This window comes from Rhyacophila brunnea, unplaced genomic scaffold, assembly GCF_057557595.1.
Source record: "Rhyacophila brunnea isolate RB1 unplaced genomic scaffold, BYU_Rbru_1.0 scaffold_6, whole genome shotgun sequence".
Lineage (NCBI taxonomy): Eukaryota > Metazoa > Arthropoda > Insecta > Trichoptera > Rhyacophilidae > Rhyacophila > Rhyacophila brunnea.
The window spans coordinates 855,375-878,749 of NW_028233276.1; the positions used below are offsets into that span (position 1 = coordinate 855,375).

The 23,375-nt window shown below is 32.0% G+C and overlaps 1 protein-coding gene across 3 annotated transcripts in view; it reads right to left on the reverse strand.

Moving 5' to 3' along the window:
• Positions 1–23,375, reverse strand: part of LOC147065069 (scavenger receptor class B member 1-like) — a 180,006-nt gene that overhangs the window by 75,369 nt on the left and 81,262 nt on the right. For all 3 annotated transcript variants that reach the window (XM_085956271.1, XM_085956272.1, XM_085956270.1), the window contains exon 4: positions 7,095–7,186. In XM_085956271.1, the coding sequence (XP_085812397.1) occupies positions 7,095–7,186 (92 nt within the window). The remainder of the gene's footprint in view (positions 1–7,094; positions 7,187–23,375) is intronic.

Sequence of the window (23,375 nt, forward strand, 5' to 3'; positions counted from 1 at the left end):
ACCTACATCGCTAAAGGATGATCAACTATTGTGGCTAAGTATAGAAAATAGTTTTCTTTGCATATATGTATATAAGTAGTTACGTTAACTATGCAGAAATATTAAAATATAGTACATAATGTATTTACATACAATGTGTTAGTAAAATATTATTGGGTGGCACTTTGATTCTTTAAGAGTTGCAATATGCCAATATGTATCACTGTCAACTGTATTACACATCCATTTTGTTGTTTAATCTTCTGTACCCATGTGTCACCTAGATAAAGATTACTCTTGATTTTACAGAACGCTTCTAAGGCTCCGTCGAAAAGATATGCGAACCACTAACGGTTAGGTTAGGTACCTATTGTGAAACTGAGATAATTAATTATTTATTTAAAATAAAACACAATATTACTTTAATAACGATCTGAGGCGGATTTGTGCGCTCAAAATTAATTTGTGTACTAATAAATATTTTCTTGTTATGAACCTTTTTTATATTTCTATCAACCAAAAAAATATTTATATCATGAAGCCAACTTTGAGCTTGTGTGTACACATCTTTAGAAATTAATAATTCAAATTGTATGGAATTTAATAGAACTTTATTAATTTATAATACAACTTATAACTGCGAATCTGTATACAAATCATGATATTATCGCTATATTCCTCCACGTGATGTTTCCAATTTAATACCCCATACACACAGTACGGTTAAATGTCAAACGTCATTCGACAGTATAATAAATGGGCATTTTGCGTATTCAATTTTATTAGTTTTTGCGTAGGCATTTATAAATATTTAACAACAAATAACTAATTATTGTTATAAATTACACAAAGAAACTGCAAATTGCATAATTTTAAACGCTTTTTTATTCGGTTTATCATAAATGATTTATTTATACAGCTCAAAAATAAAAAGATATAAAGACCCCCATAGTTCACTGTGTGACTGAGATACTGGTTCTTTATCCGGTGAGGTCACAATACATTTATATAGTTTTCTCTAAGCATGGGTGTTACTTCACTACAGTTTCACTATACAATTATTGTCATTGGGCCCCATTTGTATATTTTAATTACATATTTAATTAATTACATTTATTGAATAACCAAATTTTTTGAAGCGCTTTTATAATGAGGAAGACTGGTGTACAGAAACGATTTGTTACGCGACGCGACGTCAATTTTCCGCCAGGACAATTGCACGACAAGAAAACTAGACGTCGGACATCTGGGATTTGTATATTTATGATAACTGATCACTAGTCATATAATATATAATTTGGTAATACTGCAATAGTTTGAAGTAAATAAGACTAAATATATACAGGGTCTAGGACGATTTGGCACCGGGACAACTGGGTGCTATGGAATTCGAAAATAAATAGATGTTAGGTACTTATAGGTACATTTAAAAAAAATATTTAATATTATTATTTATATTTAAATGATTATACTATGATTTAATAGTTGGTGAGAATGTAAATATGCAGACGTAAATAATGATTTTATCGTGTATATGTTTAAGTTCGAACGAAAAAAGAGTTTTTTATTTTATATAAAGCCTTAAGCATGGTAATTCTCAATCCGCAATAAAGAATACATTATGTTAAGAGTAAAATGAATTAAAACTACTAAGTAGTAGATAGAAACTGATTAAAGTACCTCGTCTACATTTTGTATACGTGTCTACGACAGTGCGGCGTACAATTATTGTCCGGAGTCCAGTCGTCCCATTCCCTATATACATGCATTTGAACATGCTATCAGGAGAACTTCAAATACACACTATAAGTCTAACGATAAGCAACCGCGAATACGGCCACGTGAACAATTGACAGCGTTAATAAATTCAAAAGCTTATTCGAAAACTATTACATACTCACGATGGTGTTGAGGAATATTAATCCTTTCTATGCCGCAATTAGTTAATTGATAGTAATTAACATAAGAATTGGTGTAATTAGGGCGTCCAAAGACGCTTTGGGCACTTAACTGGTTAATAATCGCCATAACAATACAAAACAATTGTGTAATGACTATTTTGTTTCACCGCGTATAACTTTATTCAAACTGCAGATCCGTGAGGGATGTGGCGATGGAACAAAATAAGTGGCTCAACTTTGTGATTAACATAGCATATATTATTATATGCTCCAATTTTAGCATTGGCAGGGGTGCAGTTAGTTAGTTAATGTAGATTGGAGCATATCTTTTGAGTAAAATTAGCCTACACACAAATTAAATGAACTAGTGGAGTCTCAATTTGTTGGGTACAATTCAAAATAATACAGTACGAGTACACAAATAAATTGTAAAGATATTTTAAAAAGTAAAATTTTTTGCGAGCCGCAGTAATGTAGCTCGCGGCAACCGGTATTATTTGCTTTATGGCTGGCTTACAACGCAGTGCGTACATTGGACCGCAGCCGTGTTTTATGCCCGTGTGCGGCCGGCTTTAAGATTGGTTACAAGTACAGGTTTGGTTAACTCGCAGTTTAGTGAAATTACATCACGTGCAAATATAAAGTACCTACGTGGGTAAACGTTAAGATTTAATTGTTTTTTCAAACATTGTCGAAAGTTCTTCAAACAAGATGATTTTTATCACGTAACCTGGTATGCATGAACTTAACATAGTATCTAAGCAAATAAGTCTAATTAAACAGTATTATGTACATACGTGGGTATATTTGTATTGGACAAAATTACGATTAAAAAACTTCCGCGTTCCATAAGAATGAGTAGGTTCCTTATGTATTATCATTGAATGAAATGGTTCTTTGGGATGTAGTATTTATTGATTTTTCCATTTTCAAAAATAACCGTTTGTGTAATTTAACAATACGCACACAACTTAATAATTATCTGTAGTAACACTGTCCTCGTGTAGTGAGTAGGGGAGACCGGGGTGAGTTGACACAATTTATACGAGTTTCAATACTAAGTATAAATTGTGGAAATGGAAATGGATTTTTTGGATAGCATATTTCATCCTTTACTTGCATTTAAAACCAGTACAGTAGCAATTAATTACCTATTAGTGAAAAACCCATTTTAAGGGAAGCGTTCCAACCGTTTCATCCCATCTAGTACCGAGGTAAATTGAAACAGAAAGTAAGGTGGGTTTAATCATTAAATTTTATAGAGATTTACATAATAATAAAAGGCTTTTTAACAAGAAATATTGTTTTAATTATTTTTCTGCACTTCTTTGACATCCATTGCCGTAGTACATAAATCAATTAACATAACAGTAAAACAATTCAATGCGATCAATAAATTCTAAAAAAATGAACAAAATTTATTTCTAGTTCAAATTAAAATCTGGTCTGGTCATAGTATACCAAGACCTAAATGAGTCGCCTGCACTGCCACAAGAATCTGATACCAGAATACCTACATGTTTAATGACTATCTCGCATAATATAAATAAATTGCATGTAATATTCCCGGGGTGAGTTGAAACCAATGTCATTGGTTGAAACAGAGTGTTTGAACTCACCTCGGTTATAAAATTAACGATTTTGAATTTAAAATTAATCAAATTATATCCTAAAACATTGCAATTTGTGATAAAATGATGTTTAATTATAAAACTGGAATAAAAATTCTACAAAAATATTAAATTCTGTGGCTATTTGGCAGAAGCAGATATGTCGATTTTTGGTGTTTTGAGGTTTAAATGCAGATTTGTTCTTCTATGTCTATATTTTTATTTGCCAAAATCAGATATGGCTTATCTCTTCTACTGACTTCATAATCAACGAAACAAGTTTCAGATATGTTTAAAATTAAGCAAGTCATATTTGCCAAAACAAGATATGGTACCATATCTGCTTCTGGCAAAATAATAAGTATTGAATATAATCAATGTATTCTATTTGCCAAAACAAGATATGGCTGCTGTTTTGGTAGTTACTGTTATTTGTAGGAACAGTTTTTTTATTATAATGTCTTATAATAACTGAAATTGACAACTCTGATATTCTATCCTCAACATGGCGCAGCGAAAATGCAGTACTGTCTGTGTCGTAAGCAGGTCATGATATTCAAATTACCGAACCTCAACAAAACTTTGCCTCGTCGCATGACGAACCCCTTGCTCAACAGATTAGAAGAAATTCTGCTAACAGCTCTTATAATCCGTGTACATCTACATCTCGAAGCACGAATTCATCTCAAGAAAAAATCAAGAATAAAAGAAGGTACATGAAGAACTTGAAAGACTGCGGCAAAGAGTATAAAACTCGTGGTGGTGTGGCTAAACCTGAAAAGCTGTTTATTCCATTAGAGTCCTGTTGCTGTTATAAATGTTTTAGCATGCTTAGTGGCTTAGTTACAATCAGAAGGATATGTTCGCAAAAATTCTGGGAATGAATAGTAAAGACACGGCTGACCAATTCCTCGCAGACAACATTAATGACAAATTAATAGAGAGGAAAGGAAGAGGCAAAGGTGGTCAAGTAAAAGAACGCATGATTACAGCTATTTATAAAGTAAATTCAGAAAAAGTTTGCAAGAAGATGTTTCAGAATGTTTTTGGCGTATCCCGAAATAAAATTGATGTCGCAATTGTGAAAAAACGCAGCTCGGAAACAGGAATCATAGACGGTGACCAAAGAGGGCGTCACGAACCACACAATAAAAATAACATTGAAGAAATTTAAGTAACTAATCATATTAACAGGTTTCCGAAATACCAAAGTCACTACTCCCGAAGACATACAAGCAAGCTTTATTTATCTCCGCAACTTAATATTGCAAAGATGTATGATATGTATAAAAATGAATGGACTTCTCAACAGAAAATACCTTTTACATATTCTAAATATGCTTCAATTTTTCGTGAACTAGGCTACACATTTAAAAGTCCTAGTATAGATACTTGTAAAGTATGTGATACATATAACATTTAGATTAAGTGTGCTAATGATTTAGAAAGGAAAGCTGAACTTAATGAAAAAAATACGAACACTTGGCTAAGGCTGATGAATCACATAAGAAGAAAGAACACGACAAATTGTTATCTAAAACTAGTCAGTCCACTCGAATGCTAGTTTTTGATTTGCAACAAGGCCTGCCAACGCCTTCCCTGAATACCAACATAGTTTACTATAAAAGGCAACTGTGGACTTATAATTTTACAATTATAGATTGTAAAACAGATACCGCAAGCTGTTACATGTGGCATGAAGGGATTGCTGGTCGGGGTTCTGATCAAATAGCATCGTGCTTCGTACAGCATTTGCAGAATATTCCAGAAACAGTAACTAATATAATAGCCTATTCAGACTCCTGTCCAGGGCAAAACAAAAACATAAACTTTTCTTCAGCATTGTCTTATTTTGTCAGTGAATCTGAACACGTGCATTCTATAGACCACAAATCTTGGAAGTGGGACACACCAGAATGGAATGCGATACGGATCATGCCCGCATAGAAAAAGCTAAAAAATCTATTGAACTTAACATTAATATCCCACAAGACTGGTACCAATTTGTACGAACTGTACGAGGCAAACATCCGTTTAATGTGGTGGAAATGTCAGCAGAAACTTTTCTCTCTTATTCAGACTTACTGAAAACCACTTTCATTAAAAAGTTAAAGTGTGTTGAAGGGCAACAGATCAATTGGCACAGTATAAAGTGGCTAGGGTATGAAAAAAAAGTCGGTGATATAAAATTCAAATACTCTCTGAATAATGAGGAGCCCTTCAGAACAATGCAGTTATTAAGGAATTCTAGATGGCGTCCACATATTCCTATAATATCGAGGACTCATATGGCACCTGCCCCAATAAATCCTCAAAAAAAGAAGGACTTAGCATGATGTATTTGATAGATCCCGTGTATCATACTTTCTATAATTTACTTGAAACGCATTCTTCTGTACCCAATTATGGTGATGCTGAAACCAGCGAAGACGATTAAAACTTGGATGTTGTTTTTAAGCTACCCGTAACTTTAAAATAATAATATGCCTAACCTAGATATGTGTGAGATATGGTACATTATTTTTAATATTGAATTTGCCAAAACCTGATATGTTCTTTAAAGTGATTTTTAAGAAAAACTGTACTATTTAAATACAAATGCTTATAAGTAATTAAAACTCAGTTCATGTCGTCATAATATTTCATTAACTTTCTTTCATAATTAAATACATAGGATTTATCACAAGACACACAACATTCAAATTGCTCCCCTGAAAAGTAGGTTAAATGGTCATATCTGCTTCTGCCAAATAGCCACAGAATTCATATTACTAAATATTTTACAGAAAAATAAATAAAGTTTATCAAAAAAGTGGCCGAAAATTTACTTTTACTTAATTTTGCAGCAGATAGGTTATATCATCACAGCCGCTTGTAAGACAGCTTTGGTATGTACCAACAAGTCAGTGCACTTCTCAAAAGAGTTCAAATCGCAATATTCCTATATTATGAATAGTTATACATTTTGAGATATCGTCATTGTGTCAACTGACCTTTGTGTCAACCCACCTCGGTCTCCCATATAGGTCGAAATCGCTGGACACACTCATTTTCAATTAACTAGCGTTTAGTGTATACAGTGTGTGCACACGCACATGACAGATAACGTAAAGAGTGAAAAAATCTAATTCCTGTCATATTTATGTAAATAAAATGAATATCCTTTACATGTTTCCGACAAAGGAAATTTCGATTATATACACAAACACAAAAGACTTGCAACATTAAATACACCTTATTACATTATTCAAATTATTGTATCAATATTTATTAAATTTGTACTTAATATTATTTTAATTTCACTCCATTTACTTTAATTGCCACTGAAAAATAAATAAATACATAGGTACCTTTTATATATGTATTTTAAAATAAAATGAAATTTACGATTCCTACAAAATTATAAAATAAATCCGTTTGAAATTATTTTACATCTTATTTTTAAAACTACGAGTAACTGATTGTTACAAGTTCCATCACTACCTACATGTGATTTTGACGGTGTATTTATATTAAACTGAGGCAGTGATATGCTGTCGAGCTATATTTAATTCGAATATGTCGATTGCATGAAATATTCAGATAATAATGTAATCTGACTTACCAATCTGAAGAAGAAGTCATAAGGATTGGCCAAGAGTATGAAGAGTCCAACTGCTAAGCTTGTTATACTCAGAGAAAACAAAGCGATGAGCCCTGAAAAAAAACATAATATTATTACCAATGTTTATTGAATACTTTTTGTTATTTATTTATTTAAATTGGCATGATGAATATGAGACTACATGGCATATGCATATAACAGCAAACTGCATACAAGCTATTTACTGCAAATTTGCATGCATAAACATAATTTGAATCTGTCGAATAGTGACGTCACGTCGCTGACGTAATACGCGTCATGCCGTGGCTAATGTTACCAACTTTTAAATTTAAATTTCCCGATAATTAATTTAAAATTTTGAAATTGTGAATAGGTGTAAAAATGTGCAAACGGTACCATATAAATTTAATAATTATAAATGAATAATAATTACCATGAACTTTAAATAATTTATTTGTTATAAAATCATATTTATTTTATACTTCTTAATGCACAAAATGGTATACCCAGTAAATATTTCCATAATATGGCAATACAGCTTCGCGGACACATTTACTATATTACATACATCTCCATCGATCCACAATCTGTATACATTTTTACAAGCATTTAGCATCATAAGCATCATCATGAATCCGATTATAGCACAACGGCACGTTTCAAGTCTCCTACTAAACGCTTCTTGTGATAAACTGATTTTAGACGTATATTAAAGTGACACTGACAGCTCGCGCAGATTTTTTTTTTGTAGCTAATTTGTGTAGCTCAGTAGCAGATAGAAGAATATTTTTAATCCATTCAAGGCTTGATTTGGTGGTTGTAATTTTTAAAAACTAATTAACACCATCTCTAATAATATGTATTCTTAATTCAGCGTTCAATGGTTGTGGCAACGCTTAATTTAATTTTAAAAACTAACTAAAACCATATGTAAATTGTAGTTTTAGTTGAATAAAAACAAATACGAATGACTGACAAAGTTTAATGTGCACTACTTATGTCGGATCTTAACGGCTTATCTCCACCCTTCGCCACTGACCAATAATGTGCCTATGTGCTACGGTTCTGTTTCCATCTTTCTATTATTTATAACCTGACACCATACGAGAGAAAAAAATAAAAGACGGACCCACAATAGAGGGGTAGCACAACGTTCGCTACTGTTTTTTTATTATATATATTCCAATTCAGATAAAGGTAAGATAAAGGTCCAATTGGTTTTCCATATTATATCTAACAACTATTGTATTATTTTTATTTCATCTGTCATGGTACCACTTACCCTTTGAAGGGTAACCTCCTCATAAGCTCTGAGTCTAAGTAAAAATGCTAATTCAACCATATTATATCCAAGCAAGGCCGCAAGCTGGCAAGGTGATACCATTTCACCTAAACTATTCACCGCTACTCTTGAGGACTTATTCAGGAAACTTGATTGGGAGGAAAAGGGTGTTCCAATTAATGGGGAGCACTTTAGTCACCTGCGTTTTGCAGATGATATTGTTATACTCTCACAAGACCCGAAAGACCTCCAAGGTAGAATGCAAGAACTCGCGGATGTCAGTCAAACGGTCGGCCTAAAGATAAATGTCTCAAAGACAAAAGTGATGAGGAACTGTATTTCGGACCCTGCGATTATCTGTATTAATGGCACCCAACTGGAGCAAGTCAGCAGCTACGTCTATCTCGGACAGCAGGTGCCCATAGACGGAAGCATGGACGATGAAATTGTTCGAAGAACAAAGCTGGGATGGAGTGCTTTCAGACGTCTGAATAGTATCTTCAAGAGTGACCTACCATTATGTCGTAAGCGTAAGGTGTTCAACCAATGTGTGCTACCCGTGCTCACGTATGGTTGCGAGACGTGGAACCTCAACACGAGAGATGTCCAAAAGCTGAGAGTCGCACAGCGAGGCATGGAGAAGTGTATGTTGGGCATCACGCGAAAGGACCGTAAGAGAAACGAATGGGTTAGGAAGCAGACAGGAGTACGCGATGTAATAGACGTTGTCAAACATCTGAAATGAAGATGGGCGGGGCACATTGCTCGCTGAAAGGACGGCCGCTGGACAAATGCCGTCATCCAGTGGTACCCAAGGGGCACGAAACGGCTACAGGGTCGCCCTAAAAGCCGCTGGATTGGCGAACTGGTAAAGTCTGGCGGAAATACGTGGCAGCGAAAGACACAGGACCGAGAGAGTTTGAAGAAGTTTGGGGAGGCATTTATCCAGCAGTGGATTGATCCCGGCTGATGATGATATCCAAGTAGCAGTTTTATTAATATACCGGGAAATAGCTTATAATGTATGTACATATTTATTAACTTAAAAACTATTCTGAGATAATAAATAACATTATTACTTATTTACAAAAAACTAAAATTGAAGCTAAAACATTGACTACATAGATACTTAATTTGCACTGTTCGGGTGAAACTTAATTGAAGGAAGAGAATTGTGTGTTCAAACTAATTTTCAGTAGAGTATAATTACACATGGATGTACATTTTTTAATAATCGGTTGTTTACCAGGCTAACATGATAATGCTATCTTAAATCTATTTTTTTTATTCTTTTAAAACAGGCTGTTTTAACCTTTTTGAGCCGTGACCCAGTTTAAGGTAATAGTTTTGGTTTTGCGATCCATGAAAAGATTAATAAAATAACACATACAGTTTATATATTATTTAATAATACAAAATGCAGTACATATTTATATTTGTAACAACATTGCACCTTATTAATGTGAATCTTGGCTTTGTATGAGTATTATAAAATTTAAAAATAAATGGTATTCTATTAAATAGATCGCATCTTATGATATCTTCAGGATACAGCCTGATTCAGAATTTGGGTTTTCTTATAGTTCGAGTTTCTTATAGTTCGAGTTTCTTATAGTTCGAGTTTCTTATAGTTCGAGTTTCTTATAGTTCGAGTTTCTTATAGTTCGAGTTTCTTATAGTTCGAGTTTCTTATAGTTCGAGTTTCTTATAGTTCGAGTTTCTTATAGTTCGAGTTTCTTATAGTTCGAGTTTCTTATAGTTCGAGTTGAAACCCCTCACTCGTATACGTATGTATATTGTATAATCAGTGCTTCGTTTGTGAATGTCGGTATTTAGTTTATTTTCGTTTCAGCCAGAATGCATACAAGTTCATTATATTGTCAAATATTTTTAAGTACGTATCAGCCAATGACATTAATATGGACGAAGCATCTGGAAAAAATGACACTCACTTTTTTGTCGGGTCTGCCGAATGGCATAATCTGTTCTAACGCCATTACAATAAAGGTGATATTACTATAAATTCCCGATGCTTTTTGTTGGGTCTGCCGAATGGTTCGGTTTGAACGGGTTCGCTCAAACGAACATTGATACTAGAAACACTGTTCTAACGCCATTACAATAAAGGTGATATTGCGATAAATTCCCGATGCGTGATATCGCATAATGGATATTGCTTAGGGATTTTTGTTTAGGGGATAATTATTCAACAACTATTTACAACATTTTTTGTATATCTGTATTATTGTAGTGTATGTTATTATTATTTTTCAAAATATTTCACGACCCTCTTTATATGCAACCCATTTTGGGCCACGACTTATAGGTTAAAACGCATGTTTTTAGATTTATTTTTTTATGAGTATTTTAATGGTTATTGAAGAAAAAATAAATACTTATTATTTTACGTGTAAGATAAAACAAATAGATTAGCATGGTAAGAAGATATTATACTAAAATATGTATGAAAATTCAGTGTTTCTCAAACATACAATATATTGGCACCTATTTATATGCGTGTTCGGAAACTTGTACGGATGCAGTTCTCCGTATCACACTTCACCGTGAAATGTTGTTTCGGAATTATATGACCGTATATTAAAGACCGGCCAACCTCTTTGGGTCGTAAGTATAGTATAGGTAAATCATTCTACAGTGGCACCATAGACGATTCGCGCGTGTATTGAATTGCTTGCGACAATGCCTTTTTCAATGCTAGCAAACAATACCACTACAACTGCAAGACGCATTTGCCGTACCCATGGTGCCACTGTAAAACGATTTACCTATACTGACATAAAATTCATATCGAAATAAAACACGGTTCTATACTGGATTATCTGTTAGGTTAAATTAGGTTAGGTTAGGTTATCATTCTTGAAATTATGAATTTTGCCAAAATCATCTATGCAAATTGAAGTAATGTTCATATTGAATCTAATAAAATTGGAGACCGTATAGTATACGGTCATCTCTTTACGATAAGAAAGCTCACGGCGAACTGTGCCACCGTGAAATGTTTTACGTACAATTTACATGTAACCCTTTATATATATTTTTTTGTTTTTTTAACCTGTCAATAAACAATTTTCCTTGCCGATTCAGATGCAAGGATTTTTTTTTCTCTCGTACGAATAACATCTATACGTAATGATTCATGGTGATCTTTTACTATGTAGTTATTGTGTTTAATTAAGTGTTTATCACCCTTAGACAGTTTTAATATTCGACAGTAGAATTCATCCATTTACTTGACTTAAATTGTACACTATATAACCCGATCAGGTGTTTGGGAAGAAATTTTCTTTTATCGAATACGGTCGGTAATACGAGTACTATTCAAATCACTGATAAATAAAAAAATCCCACCGCATACCACGTCAAATCTTTCACGTGTATCACCACGTGTCGTACGCGTGCCGCAGGTTGGGAAACACCGCATTAAATAAATGCGCCCGTTTCTTATACTTAAATTATTATCGTGTTAAGTGAATAGTCAATAATCAAACATGCATACGTAATTAACAAATGAGTTACAAAAAGCAAGAAACTTGCCTAAGAACAATAAATTTTATTAATATACTTACTGTTATATCATCGGATAAAATTTCTAAAATAAAACGAACCTAAATTTGTGTCAAGTTCAAAAATATTATTTAACAGAGATTACATAGTTTTTTTACTTAATAATTTTTATTCACACTTCCGTGTTGATTTCAATAATACATATTTTACACTATATAATTTTTATGTTTAAATATTTAATTTCTCAAAGATATTATCGCGTGTCAGTTTTTAATGCATTGCTACTTTCAAAAATAATTTATTACTATCGAGGATGCTAAAACAAAAGTGTGTAATCGACGTGTTGTCAAAAATTAGTACTATTTATGAGGTTACATTATTTAGCATGCAATTTTAAGCGTTCCAAAATACTGAGTTATAATTATTTTTTCGTTCGGAAGATGATAAAAATAATAAAGTCTTTTAATATCTTAGTGATACAAGCTTGCAATATAACCGTTCACTTTGTTCCACTGATAAATAATTTTAAATACACTTTTATTACAACACTTGATGGTAATTCCACGTCGGTTTTAGTGTGATCGAATCGGTAGTAAAAACAATCTATATTTTATACGTTGACGCATTGAAAGATGGCGACAATAAACTTATAAACCTTTGTTCCGCTTTGGGGTTGTGTTGTAATGTTGGTTGATATTTTTTGTGATTGATCATATAATTATTCTCAATAATGATTGCGTTGCTTGCGGTTTTTGTCAGTTTCGATCGAGAATAGTGTAAATGAATCTGCAATGTAAAACAACTTGTAGTTGATTTAATATCGGTCTTAGTAAAAAATTTTCAGCTTCATTTTTATATATTTATCTACCATCTATATAGGGGAGGGTTTGTTTGACGTCTTTGTTTTGAAGAGACAAACCACGCTCATGATTCGGTATTTTGGAGGTCTTAGATTCTATCCGGTGAAACCAGTATGGAGAACTGTCCGTGGAACGGCATTCTGCACAAAATACGTGATGTGAATCAGATGTGAGTACTAGTTGATGGAATCATGCACCTATTGCTGATGCATTGTAATGATTGGCCATTAGATAAAATTCATTTCACGTCTATATAATTATATAAAGTAACACAACAATGTTTCAATAATATCATGTATTACAGTAGTAGGTATATGTAATTATAATTAATGATATTCATAATAAGTAATAAATCTACAAGAAAACATTACTCACTTTGATGAAAAACCATTATATACGAGTAATTATAAAATAAAATATAATTATGTGCTCAGTGGGTCTATTCTATACATATCGAACACTAAATTGATAAATAGTATCAAACTTAGGGTAGGTTTGTATCAAAATATTAGCACTTATTGTAACAATTACACGAAGTTGGATTTTATTGTTGGAATAAGTGCTATATTTTAACAGCACCTATCTTGCTGCTGTTAAAATATTGCACTTATTGCAACAATAAAAACTAGCTTCGTGTAATTGTTACAATAAGTGCTAATATTTTGATACAAACCTACCCCAAGTTTGATAATATTTATCACTTTATCACTTTAGCGGTCGATAAGCATAGAATAGACCCACAGGACTAAATATTGACTACAAATAATATGTTACGTAAAAAAAGTTTTTACATCAACAAATATCTCCGTATTTATACGTTTAAACATGTGACAACTTTGTATGAAAAGTTATAAGCATTTTATTTCTAAGATTGTATTGTAATATACCATGGACATCAGTGGCGTAGGTGCGGTCTATAGATGCTATTGATGCGCTGCAATTTTCGATTACGTACTATATTTTAATAGTTTTATTTGTTTATTTTGCAATTGTATGAAGCTAAATGTTATATAAGTACTATTAGTAATATTACAAAAATATGTCCAATAAATTTGTTGAAAATTAAATGATTATGTAGCAATTGGTGAATAAAGGTAAGTATAATATATTTGTTTTTCAACAGCATCCCTACAAATAGAAGTAACCGCATGCCACTGATGTACATGCTGTATACAATGTTGCTATTGTTTTTATTTCAGCAAGGCGTATTTAAAAAAAATGGCATGACACTTCAAACCCTAAACGCATATTGCGACATATTTTTTTTTTTGGGACAGTAAAATACTTCATTTACAGAATGTTGAAAACAGTCATGTTGTATAATATGCCATTGGATATTAAAGTTTAATACCGATTTAATTAAAATTTCAATTTCAAATTTATTTATTTTACACATAATGAACATGACAAATTATAAATTCAAAGCGTTCGCGGCACGACATAAAGTAAGTGCTAACAATTTTATTTTCAAATAAAAATACAGGGTAATGTGAGTAAATAATTCAATAATAAAATAAGAAAAATAAAAATACATGGAAGCACACAGAGTGTACTAGGTTGATAGACCATTTCTTAAAACAACGCCCACCTAAATTCATTCTCACGTAAGTGGAATATATCAATATCCGAAGCGATTTGATTAAACATAATTATTGGCCTCCCAATTGGCATAAGGTCACTGTCCAAGCCAATTTTCGTTACCCTCAAATATTAAATTGTTCAGGAAGTGAAAAAACTGTAGGCATTGGATTTATTTATATCTACCATTTATTTATTATTTTATTACAAAATTGAGTATTTTCTTTCATCGACACATCAGTGACTTACGTTTAGAGGGCTAAGAACGGGTTAAAAATAGTTTTGAATTCTTTTGATATGAAATAATTTTTGGGATTTCTGATACTTGGCCAGTTCGTGTAAGAAGTATGCAATAAGTCCAATGTCATAGTGTTTTCAATTATCTGAAATAAAAGTGAAAATATTTAGGTATTTAAATTGGTTTTTCAAGTATATTATTCTTCTAAGTTTGTATCAAATTTTAGTGAAAATAACGGTTAAATATATTTACTTATTACAATAAAATTATTATCATCTGATTGCACCATCTCGAAAAAGTCGTGGCATACTTTCGGACAGTTTCATTACCTGCATAAATTAACTATGTATCTCAATGTAACTTGTTGCTTTAAAAAATAAAATTACTGCTTTTATATCATTTCCTACCTAGATTACACACATTTTCAGTAATTTATAATTACTGTTTGTATACCATATTTGTAATTTTACCTACTACCAGACCTTCGTAAGTCAAGCTTTACGACAATTTTATTGATTTTTTTTACCTCTGATGATAGGTAATTATGTTCACGACATTGACCTTAAGGTTAATCTAGGATCGCGATTCAGATATCATATTTACGGATACAAACGAAAAGACGTAATAGGAAAAATATGGTTACAGATTGTATGCTCTAACAGCCGAGATGAAGGTCGTAGATCTTTTACCTGTCATCTACATTCGCCGAACTTGGTAAATTCGTCAAACCAGACGGTTTTATGAGGCTTTTGGGAGCCACTATATAACTGGATTTTTCTGACGGTTATCCAATTGCTGAGCCACATGTTCGGCCCATTGCGATATGATCAGCTTGTCAACCTCTATTATATCGCACACTCTTAGCTGCCTTCATATCCAAGAGTATTTCTGAGCTATGACTAAAATGCACCCTTCCGCATCATGTTGCGCTAGTTTTTTGAGCTCTCTTACATTGAGGGGTTGAATAAGTGGTAGGTCACTTTTGAAGATACTATTCAGGTGTCCAAATACACTCCAAAAATAAATAAGATACTACTTATTAGTTCCCTCCAAATCAATCCACCCGCGCCACATTCGGTCTTAATCGAGCGATCACGAAGTCCATACGTTTGGATGTGAAGCATCACCAGTTGTTTACACCTAGGAATGTCTCAGGAGCAAATGTCTAAGTCTTGCACTCAAGTGTGCTTTGACTGAGTTTACAGATACTTTCTAATAAAAGAGCCCACGGGAGAGAGGAGCTCGAAGAATTAACAAAAATACACGATTCTAATTAATTTACATATATGTAAAAAAAAATCTAAAACAATATGGACATACTAAATTATGAGAAGAGATCTTCACGTCCGCAATAAGACGTCGCAATTTTTATAAAAGCATTATAGTTAGCCTTTGTGGCGACCAGGTTGGACGGCCCGATGGGCCCAACAGCTGGTTGGGCCAACTTGAGCAACTCTTTCATTTCGAAACACATTCTCGGACATTCCCAGAGGATCGGCGCTCTAATTGGAAAATTTCAAGAACTGGAGCGTTCGATAATTTAACGAAAATATTAACATACCTAGTTATCTAATCGTATATATTGTATTTTATAATAATAAGTGTGTTTGATTTTTACTATATGGCATATCTAACTCAGACGGTCAAATGGAGCGGCGCTCCGGTGCGCTCCGGTCAATTTCGAACCCTGCAGAGGATATGGTTTTCATCCTGTAGTTATAATATACGGTTATCTCTCCAAAATCATGTATAACCCAAGAAAAAAATGAAATTAGGTGTTTATATTACCATATTATATAATATATTTATAATCGCTGTATTGTTTATATCGGCTCTAAAAAGTAACTCTGCTTTGGCCATGTCACTGATGTATAAATTCTTTATATGTACTTACAATAAATACGTCGTTTTTTTTCATTAGCCTACGATTGCGTTAAATAATTTATAATACAATTATTGGCTTCAAAGCGAGCATATCTATAAGCACCTGGATAATTACCATAGAGGTCAGAGTTAAATATTTTAATTGTATTGTTGGGGACACGTAGGTAGTAATATTGTGTAGAAAAATTGTTATATTTCCGGAAAATACGTCCAATTAATATTGTTTTCAATACCACATCCAATGGTTTCAATAAATAATAATATATAATTATTTTATTAGATATGCATCATGGCAGTTCACTATTCCAAAAACTCACTTAACTCAAATGATTTGTTTATAACAACACTAACAACTGGGTGAATGTGCAAGACAACGATAAAACAAAGTATTATGCTGCATAAATGCTGTGTCATGTATAACACTTTGTAATAGCTAATTAAATTCATCAGCAATATAAAGAAAAATGAAGAAAGAATAAAGTTGCTCGCGAGGTAAACAACAATAATATTAAACGTATTATGGACACGAGTAATTAGTTAGTCACAAATATTCACTCTTTACTGGGTAATAATTATTATTATATAACATAGTAACAATTAACTTGTTTTACATACACTAGAAATGCCCCAGAAACATATTAGAAACAAATGGTGCCGGGTGGGACTTGAATCCGCGTCCACCGGAATCCTGCCAATGTGCTGTACTAATGTAGCCACATATACCCTACATAATTATAATGAAATTAACTAATAGTCATGCAACTGAAGTATTTCGCAAATTACGTAAATATTTAAAATCTGATTTGTGGTTTGAATCAATGTAATTCTGAGGTGTTTCCAAATTATATATATATACTCGAAAATCTTGTAAATTATTCGTTAAACATACATTATTTGAAAACATCTCATGCATATACCTACGACACCCGACGGGACTTGAACATCTAATTGCTAGATTCGTGCCTATGTATTTTTCCAATTGAGCTACGGCCATGCTACTTAATTACGATAAATTTAGCTAGTAGTTATTACATATAATGCTTATCACATTGTGTTAATAATTTTGGCCATCGGTTGTTGTATCAATTAAATGCCCTAATTACTAACTGACTTCTCGGATCACTCCAAATATGTTACAACAGTTTATAATTGGAAAAGAGTTTCCAATCTACTATAATTTAATATCATAGGTATTGAAATATATTTTTTTGATTTTTTTTTGGAAAGATAATTTTAAATTTCCATTATTTGCAGGTGTTATAACCCTTGGAGGGTGTTCGCCTCTTCCTGACACTTCTTCCACCCTAGACAATTCAACGCCGACACTCTCCAGTTGTTTTGACTGAACATTCTTAATTAATCTCCTGTGACGCAATCTAGTCATCCAATTTCGGCCGTACAGTCTTATCGGGTCTAGGACGATTTGGCGCCGGGATTACTGGACGCCACGCAATTCGAAATTAAATAGACGTTAGGTACTTATAGGTACATTAAAAAATATTTAATATCATTATTTATATTTAAATTATTATATAATGATTTAATAGTTGGCGAGAATTCAAATATGCACACATAAATAATGATTTAATTGTTTTTTAAAAAAGAGTTTTTTTATTTTATATAAAGATTTAGGCATGGTAATTCTCAATCCGCAATAAAAAAAAACATTATGTTAAGAGTAAAATGAATTAAAACTACTAAGTAGTAGATATAAAGTGATTAAAATTCCTCGTCTACATTGTGTATACGTGTCTACGACAGTGCGGCGTCCAATTGTCCCGGGGTCCAGTTGTCCCATTCCCGTCTTATCTTGCTCTCGGGGATTGCGTATAATGACATAAATTCCTTAAATCTTCTTAATTTGAATATAACCATAACCAATTTATTTGATACAAATGTAAAGATGTCATTTCAATATTACTAATGGAACTTGTACAATTAACTTCCTTGATTTAACAATTTAATTAATATTGAAAATAAAGAGCATAGTTTTAGCATACATATTTATAGACAAGAGACATTCTGGAATAGATAACATTATCAACAATTTGATTAAAGGGGGCAATAAACAGTCCACGTTTCATGATTATATTGAAAGATAGTTTTGATTTAGAATCAAAAACAAACAAACCAATCGTTTGTGAATTTAATTGTTAATCTCTTATTTAAGTTTAAAATATATTGCTTGATTAATTATATGTACGCTTTGATATAGTTGATAGGCTCTGATAATTAAAAAACCAGACGTTTGAAAACATTCGGTAAAAGATTAAACTACTACTTTCATAAAATATCTCTAGAACAAATTAATAGACAAACAATATTTTATTGTATTTTTTTTCAAAAAGTATGCAAAACTTGTGTGGAATATTGGTTTTAATACTAAAGATAAACAGAGTAATTCGAAAATCTGTTTCCCCACAAAGAATAAAATCCATAAGCTTAATTACCCAGTTTTTGAGTAGTATACTTAAAAGATTAGAATCCCGAGATTTCGGGTTTAATATTTTTAATTGCGATACTTTTATATATAAAAATAGAATTTTTACCAGTTTTTATTATTATTAATATTTGCACTTTTAAAAATATTTTTTTCATGATTGTTTTTTAAAAATGATTGGGTAAATAATACAATATTATATTTTTCTATACCTACCGCAATTCTGAAAATTCACAAATATCATGACATCGATGAGTCTCTTTTTGAAGTAAATCATTTGGCTATCACAACAATTGCTTACCTACTATTGTTATGACGTGAGGGAATAAATACTTGCGACTGTCATTAGTCATTATTAGTCATTACCTATTAGGTAGAACTTGATGCTTATAAGCACCTACCAGAATTTCATATAAACATGTACGATATGATTGTATTTATAATTTATTTGACAACATGTTCTTTCCCTTGTATTCCGGTGGTTTCTTGACGTATTTTTAAGTGTTTTATTCATACATGAATTTCATTTAAATACTATACGGTTAACTATTTCCAATACAGCAGCTCATGATAAACTGCGATACGGACAATTGCATACGTCAAAAATTCTGGATACGCTGCATTACTATTCTACACACGATACTGCTTTCAGCCTTTACGGCAGTTAAATAGGGTAGGAAAGTATCGAAATATTAACACTTATAGTAACAATTACAATAAGTTAGCCGTCTAAACTATCATAACTGTCTATCTTACTCTAACATTTATCACAGCCAAGAGAGGTGCTGTTAACAAATAGCACTTATTGTAACAATTACAACAAACTTATTGTAATTGTTACAATAAGTGCTAATACTTGGATACTTTCCTACCCTAGATAGCGGCCGAAATCAGTATTATGTATAAAATAGATGCGCTGATCTCTGAGTTTCATTATATACATATTTGAAACATTTCTTTAAAAATAACGCTAGCGTCTAGCGAAATCACTCTTTTTTATATATTTTTTATTTAGGTCAAACAACAGGATAAATCACAGAGAATACGTAGGCATAATAAATTATAATATAGAATAAAATAATATGTGATGGTCCCAATAACACTGGGACACAAAAAACATAATAAATCAAATTAAATTAGATCAAATATTTGGTAGAGCTGTAATGAATATGCATCATTATTTAATTGGAGAGTTATTGAAAATGGTTAAAAAAGAAAAACAAATTTAGTAGTATTCATAAGAAAAATAGAAAATAGAAAAAAAACAGAAAATCATAAAAAGTTTAGAATTATATTTCTTTTATAGTGTTAAGGGGGGACATGTTAACGCGCGTGTTTGAACATGTACCTAACCGATTTTTTTTAAAACGGTACATGTTCAAACACGCGCGTTAACGTGATCTTACTCCCTGCTTCATTTATCGTTTGTCAATTTATGGCTACGGCCGTGTGTTGTAGCTTAGCCACTGGGAAATGCCGATAGAAATGGCGTATTTAAAAAAAATACTACTTTATTCTTAGGTCAATAATTATTATAAAGCAAACATTATTCGTAGAGTGTTTATCACATTTGAATGGTCAAAAACATAGCTTATAATCAGTATCTTTAAAATTATTTTTAAATTTGTATCTTGCTCATTTTTTGAATAATAAAATGCCTAATTCTTGTCAAATTTGGGATCACAGAGATTATCAATATAATTTTTATTGAAAATATTTCACTATAATAATGTCGACATACATTTTACTAATGGTTTTATGAATGCTTTTAAAAATTAATAAATATAAAAAATCTTAACATCACTTCACATGGACGTACTGAAATATGACTATATTCTAAAACATTAGAGCGAGAGGTTTAAAAGAATACTATTTTATGTAATAAAAATACTTTATGCAGTCATCAAATGTTTAAAATAAATATAAAGGATAATAAAGCTTCAAAATTATGTAAATAGATTATCTACAACGTTAAAGGAATGTCCAGGATCATGGTTTGATAGCATAAAGCTCCATTTTGACGTACGCTGAGCATGTGGGCCGTTAACAGTCAATTTATGGTGGAACTGCATTGTATTATTTGATTAATTATTTGTAATTAAATGAAACACATTTTTTTAGTACTTACTTATTCCACTTTTCAATTATTTTTTTGAATAGGTTTCGTCCTCTTCAAGGGGACATTATCCTTGAAGAGGATGAAACCGGTATAAAAAAATAATTAAAAAGTAGAATAAGTACTAAAAAAAAATGTGTTTTATTTAATTAAGTACAAATAATTAATCAAATAATATAATTCTATTTATATAATATGTAAATGAGAAGGTAATATTATATGAAAAGAAAAATGCAATTTTAAAAAATACAATAAAAAAAAAGTCGCCCAGATACAATTAATCGTCGATTTTGGAGAAACTTAATTTGAAAGAGACAAGAGAACAAAACAGATTTACTCAATCACTGTGAAGATTCAAGGTTCTGCAGAGTCGGGCTACTGGACAATTTATTGTAACCAAGATTGGTTTTAAATGTATGAAATATAAAAGTCAGAAAATGTAAGGACAAATATTGACTCTGGGTACAAACAGTAATTGTGGGGAATTTGAATGGTTATTAATTAATTTGAAGATAAAAATAAGGTCAAAAATAGTACGCCATATTTCTAAAGATTGGAATTTGAAATGTTACGTTCTTTTTGGAGGTTTGTCGTCTTAAAACGTTGTATATGTATTTTTATTACGATTAAAATATGTATTGATTCCTAGAAGATAATTCACGGTGTCGCAAATGACAATATTAACTATAATAGTTTTATAATTAATTATGGCTTACTATGAAACAACCTCGATTTAGTCAATTCATCAATGATCAAGTAAGAAACGATTATTTTCTGCGGTTTTGCTAATCGATGAGGACCTATTACGATGCGATTTAATAGGGTTTTAATAAAATCGCACAAACAATTAATGACGCCGTGGTTTTATGATTGTTATCGTTAAGTAGACAACTAGTACAATGTGGATCAATTTATACTGGCAGAACATGAACCTTTTGCACCGTCTGAAGGGCGTAGTAGGATTTATTTATGCAAAGCTTCTTATTCACTCGTAACCCTATTGCAATACCGGTATCCCAGTATTTTTGAATACCGAAATACCGGTTTTAAAAATCAGACAATGCCGATATTTTCGGCATTGAAAGTGGAACAAAATATATGTTATGTTCTATCAATTCTTTTCTATGGTATGGAAGTATGGACGCTAAACCAAGAGATGTGATGGAGACTTGAAGCTTTCGAGATGTGGCTGTATAGACAGATCCTCAAAATTTCTTGGACTGACCGGGTGACAAAATTTTGAAGTTATCAATCGAATGGGGAACGACAGAGAAGTTCTACGTAGTATAAAAACCAGGAAACTACAGTACCTCGGCCACATTATAAGAGGACACAAGTACAGCATTCCCCAACTTGTCATTCAAGGAAAGATCAATGGTAAGCGTAGCAGAGAACGGCGCCGCATTTCGTGGCTTAATAACCTCCGTGATTGGTACGAGTGCAGCTATACTGAACTGTTTTTGGTAGCAGGCGACAAATCTAAGATCGCCTTGATGGTGGCCGACCTCCGCTAAGGGATGGCACAATAATAAGAAGAAAAGGTACATGACTGTATTTTGTCGGGTCACGCGATGTCTGTTTTACCTCCGTCGATCTTCAAAGCCCTTGAAGACCAGCAATGGCACGTGCTATAAAATGTTAATATTTTAAAGGGATTTATGTATTATATATATTTATTGGTAAATACTTCTTATACCTATTTCACGAATACCGGTATTTAATAGAAAATTAAAATAGTATTTTCATTCGGTAATGCGATCTCTAAATTTATTGTATCGCAAGGCAACAAACTCGCGGTAGGATAGAATAAGGCTGCAAATCTTGGAAATATAACGAAACCGTATTATCAAGTGTTATAGGAACTATGAAACTTCTCCAATCAATATCAATAGCCATCGGGGTATGAAGGTATAGAAGATACATTCAATATTGTCATTTAATGAAATGTGTGGTGGAAACTTATAATTAATAATCCAGTGACGCAGTAAATTGTATAACTTGCATTATTAACCTTGAAAACCGTTTTCCATGGAATTTAATGAAAGTTTTTATAGAGAAAATTCTGTATGATTTATCACCTATGGAAAATTAATCACTGCAATCATATAAAAAACCACATCCGTTTTGACTTCTAAGTTTTCATGCAACAAAAAACGCTATAAAAATCAATCATGCATAATTTTCCATGGAAACTTACAATAATAAACTATGTATATACATAACCCGTTCTCGTTTAAGTATTTAACGGAAAATTGAAAAAATATTTTTATGATTTGTCGTAAATTGATAAACAATTTTACGATGATGGATTCTAGTTTTTTGTACTCTTTAATGCAAGGCTTATAAAAACGTGTTTAA